We start from the raw sequence: 9,815 nt of genomic DNA on the forward strand, positions 1-9,815 counted from the left end.
ACCAAAACGAGCATCGGCAAGTGCTCGATATATTTTTCTTGCCGAGCGCGTAAGGACCGCAGCTGTCCAGGTTATAACTGGAAGACACAGCGGTGCTGCAGGTCTTTCCTCAACCGGTCACATTTGAACCAAACACGTGGTGACGCTCCCAAATTTTTGCTCAGAGCACAACAGAACGTAGCACATGATATAATCCAGCACAAAAGCGCACCATGGTTTTGGTACACACTGCTCAATAGTCAATGTAATTTCCTCTCGCGCGCACACTCTTGCGAACAAGGCGTTTTCGCTAGCTTTTTCACCTCGCTTTTGGGCAGTGGTCTCTCATCTTCTTCTGCGGCACAGAATCCTGAGGAACGCCTTGCGGAAGTCATTATTGAACACTGTGTAGATGACCGGATTCAGAGCCGAGTTGACGTAACCCAGCCAGGTTATGAAGTTCACCGTCTTTGGTGCAATGCTGCACTGGGGACAGAAGGGAAGGATGACGTACATCAGGAAAAATGGAAGCCAGCACAGCACGAACACTCCCATCACGATGCCCAGCACGCGTGCAGCCCTCCGCTCTTTGGAGAGTGAGATGCGCTGGCGCTCTTCCATGTACTGCTTCACGTTGGGCGCGTCCCTGCAGGTCCCTGCGGTGGCGGCCCCGTTGCCGCCGTTCTGCTGAGTTTTGCCGCGAGCGTCCACAACGTCGTCGGTCCGGATCGCAGTCACGCTGTCCATGTCAGGATCGATGGGACTCTGCTCAGTTTGAGGCGAGTCGGCTGATGAGTTCTCGTGTGTTGTAGGCGGCAAGGCAGTCAGTGCAGAAGGCTTGACCTGCGGCAGTATCCAAGGACAGAGCGAAACATTACTCATCAAAATACGTAATATGTTGGATAACTTTTTTTTTCGCTCTTTGCTCTGTTACTTTGGTGATAATCAATACTAAGTATCAGTCTTGCAGCTTTTCTATGGTAGTCTGCACTGCGAAAACATCCTCGAACTTCCTTAAAATTGCTGGATCAAAGTTTTAAGAAATACTTCTCTCAAAGAAATTAGATTAGAAGCAACTTCGAAGTGAAGAAAAAAAATGTAGAGTGCGACCGGCTTGAGGTTTGAGTTTTTCCTTTTAGCGCCTGATTCCTTTTATTCCTTTAGCGCTTTCCCGTGCATTGGATTACACGTGATTGCTCGAAGTTGGTGCTGGTTTGTGTATCTCTTGAAGCTTCCAAATAGAACCTTTCAGTTGCGAGTAAGCGCTGGGTCTCCCTCCTTGCGTTCTTGTGTGTGGCGCTTTTATTATTTTTGAGATAATTTTTCATAATATTTTTGAGCGGCAATTGCAGAAATTAAATGCATAGAATTACCGCTTTCAGCTGTTGTAGCGTTGTTATACAAGTTCTATAATTTATAATCAAAATGTTGATCATTCATTACTGATTGCGTTCGTATTCTTTGACTTCGTCAGAACTTCGTACAAAACATTTTACGATGCCATCAAATTAGAGGAGAAGAACAACAACATTTTACACACAAAAAAAAGAATGCTATGCAGCAGAGAAATGCTGCAAAATGATCGCCTCTTATGAAATATTACGAAATGAGCCAGCAGCCAGTGGCAGCAGAGAAAGCTCCGTGAAATCTGTTTTTACTTAAGTTTTTACATAGGTATGTGGGAAAGTATCCATGCTGATTTTTGCATGCACACAAAACCAGCAATGCAAAGAAAATGTATACATTTAAAGAGCAGTCTCAGATCTTAAACAGGTAGCAGTAGCCCAAGCTGTTTAATAATTTTTTGCCTCTGATTCACCCATGCGAAATTACTAAGACTGGTCATTTCTACTAAAAAATACTTTTCTTTAAAGAAACATGAGGCAATCTCATTTTCGCAATTTATATCTTTATTTTGAAATTACGTGCATTTGACGTATTCGAAAGTATCCTATTTATGACGACTGGCTGACACAAGGGTATTCGTATCGATTCTACGGGCCAGCATGCAAATGCTCTCATATGCAAGTGATGTCAATGAATGCTGCTCTACCTCTCCGTGAGCGATATTTTAATAGTATTGAAGCTGTTTTAAATGTACGCTAAGTTGTGAACCTACCGATGATGGTACGCCACGTCTGCCGATGGTCCACATCATATATATTTAAGTGTCCCGTGATATCGAGCAAACAGTTTTACAATAACAATGTAATGTGTATAGGCCAATTGCAGCCGTAACCGCTGCACTTGCGAAGAAACTTGCATCTGTGAAGAATCGAAGTTTTTAGATGACACTGGAATATTCAGCACATATTCTAAGCTAATTTTGTTAAGAAAATACCAATTTCACAATGCGACATGACATTGTATGTCCCCTGCACATCAATTCAGCACATATTCTAAGCTAATATGTTATGAAAATATTAGGTTATTATGCGACATGACACTGTATGTCCCCCGCACATCAATTCCCCACATATTCTAAGCTAATATTGCTATGAAAATATCAAGTGTATACTATGCGACATGAATGTGTATGTCCCCTGCATATCACTTCAGATACCGAGTAGCGGATCACTATTCCTTCCATACCATTTACCCTCTGATTGGATAAGGCGTGATTCACGTCCTGTTTCGAACTTACAAAATATCGGAATGTTTTCAGAAAAGCTAATGAAAGAATTGGAGGAAGAACACAGCCATTTCGGCATAGTGAGGTTTAGTCAATTATCAAAAGGGTCTGTCCAAGCTCCAAATACCTTCCCCGGAGAGGCCCTACCTGCAGCGTGGCCGCAACAGCCTTGGCGCGCTTTCGGAGCCGGCGTCTGGTGGCTAAGTATATCTTGAAATAGACGATGGTCATGATGAGGAGCGGTGCAAAGAAGGAGCCACTCGCAGAGTAAAGCACGTAGCCACGTTCCTCAGTCAGCTGGCAGGGTGATGTGTCGTCGAACTGCTCCGGCCAGTCGTTCCAACCAATCAGAGGCGGCACCGAAATCAGACCACTGATGCCCCACACTAGCACGATGGAGAGAAGCACACGCCGCAGGGTACGCTTCTGTGCGTAGTTGATGGGGTCGTGGATGGCCCAGTACCGGTCAAGAGCAATGGCGCACAGGTTGAGTATGGAAGCCGTGCAGCACAGCACGTCGCATGTGAGCCACAGTTCGCACATGTGCAAGCCGAACACCCAGCGCCCCATGATGGAATAGGCCACGTTGAACGGCATTACGAGGAGCGCTACGGCGATGTCAGCCACGGCAAGAGACACGATGAACATGTTTTGCACGCTACGAAGCGGACGATAAGTGAAGATCGCCAGTATGACCAAAATGTTTCCAAACACAGTTCCGGCAACGATGGCCGACAGGACGAGCACAGTGACCACGGCTTCTGGAATCGGCACAGCAAGCGAGAAGCTGGTGCCTCCAGCCCCAGTGTCTCCAACATTGATGCCACTCGAGGAGGCCGTAACATTGGAGCCGTTAGCAAGCCTCATGATGGAAGCGAGGCTCGACGACACGTTTTCACGCGTGTCGTACATAACTCCCCCATAGAGGAGTGGCGTCATGGCTGTGCTGGCTGCTGACTGCTCAAGACGGCTCTCTGGGGTGATCATGGCTTGAGGGGTACTCGCCCTGTGGTCGGCTTACACCAAACCAGTTGGAGCGTAAAACCTGAAAGGGAATAAAAGATATAGTGACAGTACTTGTTGCTTGTCTCGCTCAAGAGACTTTCCTAATTAAGGAGGGGAGCCAAGTAATAAACATTATTATATGTTAATCTTAAGTTGAACTTCACTTTTCTTTGTGTACAGCAGCAACATAGAATAGTGGGCGAGTTAGTATTGCATTTTCAAATAACGAGGCAGCGCACCCTAAACGAACGACCAGAGACATTAAACACGCGCAAGGGCGATTTTTTCTTTTTTTAGGCTAAATATCTAACCGCTGCGAATCAAGCTCATGTCAGCTTCGAAACGAATTTAATTAAAAATAAGCACAATTGCTGATTCTTAAGCACTTAAAGTCATCTGTCACGTTCTAAATCGCAATTTCGAGCTTAGCCATGGCCACAGATCTGCTGCTCACACGAGTCTTGTACGGGAAATAGCAGAGACATATGATATCTTAGCAGACCCGTGTGTGAGCAGCACATTCGAGGCTTTGCATAAGAGCGAGATAGACCATTTAAACGAGAATTACGCCTGTGAGTGTTTAGAATCAGAAATTCTTTCTTTTCAGTTTGTGTTTGGCGAAGATGGACTGAGCTTGCCCTGCGTAAGTTAGATATTTATCTGTTTAAAAGCAGCATTGCGCGTGCGTTTTTTTTTTACTTGGTCCTTATTTTAAGCTGCACTGTTCTATTCCTTCCAGACTATATAGCATTAGAAGTGCGGCAATCATTAAAACAAGATAGTGGGCGAGACTAGCAACTGAGATCCTGCAGCCTTTGAGTGTTGCAAATTGTTGCAAGATCGTCGTTCACGCTTGTCATGATTTACAGTTCTTGAATATAAAAAAAACTATAAACATTAGGATTTTTAATGTTTCTTGCTTTCACTTTGACCCCGGAAGTTTGGAGTATATTTCTTTAGAACGCGACTCTTCTTCGGCCGATCGATGGATGAGCCGCATAGACATTGGTGCTGGTGGAAGTGTAACATAGCGAAAGAGAGTCACGAACCACGAGAGAGCCACCAGGCAAATGGTACTTCTCGTAGTAGTAGTAGCAGTAGTAGTAGTAGTAGTAGTAGTAGTAGTAGTAGTAGTAGTAAACGTAGTAGTAGTATAAAATATTTATTTGGAAAAATGGGTTATGGGTTAAGGGAGGGGGGGGTTGGTGAGGTTTTCAGTTCGGGACTCCGTTGCCTGATGCCGCTGCCCGAGCTCTCGCAATCGCGCTGCTTTTTTGCCACAAGGTCGGAACTGGACTTGGCGACCTTCGAAACCGCCCACGTTTGGTATCCTTCAGGAGGTATGATTGATTTTCTTGTTTGGGAACACAGCGCGGAACGGGACGCAACACAAGAGAACGAAGGTAGACAGGACGGAGCGCTGAACTGACAACTTTTATTTTCAAAAGAAAGAAGGTGACCCGTATCTAAGCGGCGCCTATCAGAACACGAGATCAGTGCAGGGAGCAAAACACTGCTAAAAAAAACCTTTCTTGAAGAAAGAATTGGCCAAAGACAACAAAAAATGTTATGAGGGATAAGCTCTGATAAATAATTTCTGCTGCATGAAAGTTATCTCCAGTGCCGATAACCAGAAAAAAGAGATGAACATTTAAAAGCAAAAAACAACAATGTTTCTACAAACAAGAATGTGAACATGGCACTTACCGCAATGAAAAGAGGTAAACAGATTTGAATGCTAGAAATAAAAACATTGACCGTGTTCCCAAATAGGAATTTGAACCAACTAGCCCAACAGCAAGTGTTGATTTTCTTGGCAAGCCCATTCCATTAGGTAAAGTTCTGCTTTTTGGGCCCAGAAAGTGCATTTGCTGAGAAAGCATCCGGACTAATTGCGTGCAGTCTAGCTCGGCTGTTGTAGGACAATGCAAGCGCCTGAAGTGACACTCCTCTGATTTACCGAGTTCTTTAGCAGGTTCTGGGAATCTTTGCTCATTAAGCGGACTTGTTGCAGTATCTCACGATATGTAGTAAAGGGTTGGAGGTGGTCAGGGGAGGCGAGTGACGAGGCATCTCGGGAGAGGAATGCTCGAGATGCGGTATGTGCGCACTCGTTTCCTTCTACACCTTGATGACCTATATTATTTCTTTGTCTGAGGCCCGATGTCTGCTTTGTCAAAATTGCTGCTTTGTCAAATAAGACTTTACAAGCCAAGGGAGAAATCCGACCTTGCATATAGTTTCCGTAGTCGTTTTAATAGTCAATAGCGATGTATAGGAATCGGTTTGTTGCGATAGTGCGATCGTTGCATCCTCCATTTGTGCGACGATGTTTGAATTTCTAGCCGTCAAACCCGCTAACGTATGGCTATAGGCGAGCCACGGCGACTATTGTGATGCCCTCGCAGGGACATGGCAGCATCCGCAAAGAAGGCTCCTTCGTCCGTGGATTAGTTCTTATTCATCGTCCTCACTCGCCCTTTGCTTCGTGCCGCATGACATTCGTGACGCATGTTACGTGGAAGGGGCATGGTGTGGAGTTTGCCCCCTCCATTAATGTGGTATGTCCTGTCTCTTAAACATGGCGCTGAAATCCGAGCTGTTCAGGTAGTTTCCGTCCAGTGGCGCTACCAGAGGGGCAGAAAGTTCGCGTTAGTAGGTGAGCCTTTATGAGTTCGTTGATGGTGTTGAGGACGCAAAGATAAAGGAGCCGGTCTGTAGACCATGTAGGCAATGGGAAATATAATGTCGAGTTGCTTGAGGTCATTCTTTCTTAGCTTGAGATACCGGGTTATTAGGTTACGTAGATTAGAGGAATTCTTTTTAACTCGTGATAAAAATAAAGAGTGCTTTTAAAGGTCCACGGAAACGGCCCCCAAGAAACCACTGATTAACGTGTTCAGTGTGTAGACCACATCCTTTTGAGCATTAACGCAAAGTATAACTCCCTGGAACAAAGCCAGCGATTTATTAGTAATTTTTAAAAACAGCGTTCTTGAAATTCGCGGGCAGAGAGAATGTCGCTTGGCGGTGTCCCATGGAACTATTTCCTAGTCCCGTGACGTCACGGATCGGTTGACTGGCAAGGCTTGCTAGAAGCTGCCATTCGCTGCGGTCACTGCAACCATGACGTCACGGACACACTTCCGGTAGCTGCGAAAGTCGTCTGCTCGTGCGCTGCTCGAACTCTGTGCGGGCTGTTACACAGCTCGCCGCCCTTATCGGTTAGGTGGCCATTGCCCATTAAGTGCAACAACCGAAGCGACGCAGGGATCGGCAGAACGAAGCTGCATTTACAAATATCTTATTTATATAACGTGGTTTCAGGAGTATCGGAGTGCCGTCCGACGAGGCGTCAACAGCACGGTCAAGCATCGCACGATGGCAGCACCTCCTCGACCGCCGTAAACACCGCCGCTGTGGCTCCTCCTCCCGCATACCATTCGCGAACGACACGGCGGATCGTTAGCACCGATGTCCGAAATAAAGCGTGCTAAGATTTGTTGGCGTCTGGAATACTGAGTCGAATATCAAGTATGAAGCCCTCGTGAGGATCGCTGACCAGCAGCAAATTGCTGGTAAGAGCGATAGCCGTGATACAAGCTAGTTTCTGCTCAAGCCAGCTGCCGCTGGTGCATTTCGGCTGATCCGATCTGCTCGCACTAGCTCTGCGATTAATGCGTCGGCAGAGTTAATCCTATAATTATTTTACTATGGCAGGATAGGAATCACTATAAGGCAGTTTCATAAGTAGACGATTTACGACAGCGTTGATCATGTTCCAAAGCGTCGACCGCCGCGGCTTCGAAGCGAAACAATGTAGGCCTAGCGACGACTAGGGACGGTCACGCACGGCGCCGGCGTTCGCCGCGCTCGCACGTTCCACCCCCGCGGTAATTGTGTAACGTACCTCAGCCTGCTCGCGGCATCCCGTGCTGCAAGCGTTGCAAACTCGTGTACTTTCATACCTAAGGCCGCGTATTTTTTGACGTTCTGCCCAGCAACAAGCCGTTCAAACGATACTGTAGGCAAGACAAGGCTTCAGTACGCAGTCGCTGCGCTGTCGGCCGTAATCGAAGACGTCGGGCGGCACCATAATCTATACATCGATCTTTAAACGTGATACAGTGGGCAAATGAATAACTTTGTGAAGCAGACCCGCTCGTACGTTTCGCGCACTCGGGCACCGACGAGTAGCTTCCGTCAACAGACGCCGTCATAACCTCGGTTAACGACGCAAACCGAGGTCGTCAAGCTTGGTTTGCGGTAACCGCGGTTAGTGGTGCAACCATGGTTTGGTCCGCCGTGTAACATAAGATAACCACGGGTTCGCGGTTACACTAACCGTCGCTGCGCGAACTGGCGAACTCCTCAGGCGTGTGCGAGCGAGGACGGGTTGGCGCGAGTACGCCAGCGAGCGAGCGCGCGGCAACCGGAAGTTCGTCGAAGTGATGTATGTCTGGGCGGAGCTTTGAACTTGCTTGTAGTCTTTGTTTTTTTATGGCTCCCTTCGGCGTACGAGTTGAGAGGGAAAATTGGAAGGGTCATTTTTAATCGCCGATATCTCTGGTGTTGCAGAAGCTAGATCGAAAATTTTTGCCGGAGAATGATGGGTGGTTCAATAACTATCAGTGTTATGGCGTTGTTTACCCTTCTTTGTGACCCTTTTCAGGGGACCTTTATGTACCTATACACACATACAAGCATCTCAAGTTCTATCTGTCAATTTATCGCAGAAGTAATTAAATAGCTGCGGGTAAATTTCCCCTTAGGGAGTCGCGTCACCGTTCTTAGAATTCTTTTTTTTGCTCACGGTACACTTTATTTTTCACTATTTGTTCGCGCAAAACATCTGTCGTGCTTCAAGACCTGTTTCTGGAACCTCTGCAGTTTGCCCTTTATATGAATGTAGTAGCTGCACCAAACTCTATTTTGAACAGCAAGCACTCACGCTGCCTTTCTTTTTGGATTTTTTTTCGCCTTTTGCCAATTGTTTTCCTCAGACACCAGCTGTTTTAAGGTTCCTGTCGGTATATAGATGCTAACGTCCCAACTTTTTTACGCTTTGAGGGACGCGGACGTGGAACGCTGCGGTCCATTTCAAACCTCCGAGGTATACTAACGCTCGCTGACGTCGTACAGCACGCGGGTAACTTACATTTCGCCTCCATCGCCTGGATGGATACCGTGTCGTCTCCCGGCTGTGTAGTATAGCGCCTAAGAACGGAGGCGCCACAGCGGGGCACCTGGTCTAAGCAGCGAGAAGGCGGCCGAATGAAACTCTTCGTGGCTTTTACTGCCGTCCAGCACTTTTGACCGGCAATTTTTTCTCATTTATTCGCAGTTCATTTCTCTAACAAATGAGCAATGTTATATTTTTCCAGCAATACTGAATGAAGATTTCTCTTGTTATTATTGCTTTATATGTTTAAAACGGTTGCATTTGTTTAATTCAAACTTTTCGAGCTTTTGCGGCACGATAAATATTTCTGGATTCTTCTGTCGGTCAGTGTTGCCGCCAGTAGCTTTATCCTACAGCATTAGCTTCCTCGAACTATAACAGTGAGTGTGACCGGGGACAATGTTTTCCTGCGAGGCTGCAAATTATTTCGAACAGTGATGGGACAACTTAAGTGGTGTTTTTAGGCTGGCGAGAAAACGTTGCGTACGTCTCCTTAGTCGACGATACGCTACGGTGGGTTTTATTCACAATGCTTGCACAAACATTGTGCGATGCATCCCGTTGGTGTGAGCCACTTCTTTCCGGAGCGCCTATACTCTGATACTTGCTATATATTTTTAAAAAACTTTCTCTATTACTCGATCGTTCATTCCGCTTTGTTAACAGCTACCTTGAAACAATAAATTGCCTAAAGGCAGCCCTGCTTCAACGCGTCTTGCTAGCGCATGCAAATGCGAGGTCCGTGTGGTGTGTCTGAGCTTTTTTGCGCACCTAGCAGAGTCGTTCGTATACAGTAAATAAAGTGTGGAGTGCGAGTCGGAAAACTACTGTGTCAAGAAGATTATATTGTTACGGACGACAAGGAAGAAGAAGCGGGCAGGAGCGCTCGCGCTAGGCCCGCGAACATTCATTAAATATCATCTACCATCGTCATCGGTCATGTTCTGTCTCCTGTCTTCATCGGCTTGCCATCGTAACAATATGTTTTCTTTATAAGCATCTTTGGACGGCAATTTA

The 9,815-nt window shown here is 46.3% G+C and overlaps 1 protein-coding gene across 1 annotated transcript; it reads right to left on the reverse strand.

Annotated features, from left to right (window-relative positions):
• Positions 1 to 324: 324 nt before the first annotated feature.
• Positions 325 to 3,496, reverse strand: LOC146190202 (putative G-protein coupled receptor No18). Its single transcript, XM_084599776.1, has 2 exons — positions 2,759 to 3,496; positions 325 to 822 (listed from the first exon to the last, which is right to left on the reverse strand). Exons 1-2 carry the CDS (start codon positions 3,476 to 3,478, stop codon positions 325 to 327), a joined length of 1,218 nt encoding a protein of 405 aa, XP_084455902.1. The 5' UTR covers positions 3,479 to 3,496.
• Positions 3,497 to 9,815: the final 6,319 nt, after the last annotated feature.

This window comes from Amblyomma maculatum, chromosome 4, assembly GCF_055883805.1.
Source record: "Amblyomma maculatum isolate TAMU_Amacu chromosome 4, ASM5588380v1, whole genome shotgun sequence".
Classification (NCBI taxonomy): Eukaryota; Metazoa; Arthropoda; class Arachnida; order Ixodida; family Ixodidae; genus Amblyomma; species Amblyomma maculatum.

Coding starts and splice junctions, on each gene's coding strand:
- LOC146190202 (XM_084599776.1), bottom strand. CDS start 3,478: ATGAGGCTTGCTAACGGCTCCAATGTTACGGCCTCCTCGAGTGGCATC. Junction 823..2,758: donor CTGTTGCGGCCACGCTGCAG/GTAGGGCCTCTC, acceptor ATACTGCCGCAG/GTCAAGCCTTCTGCACTGAC.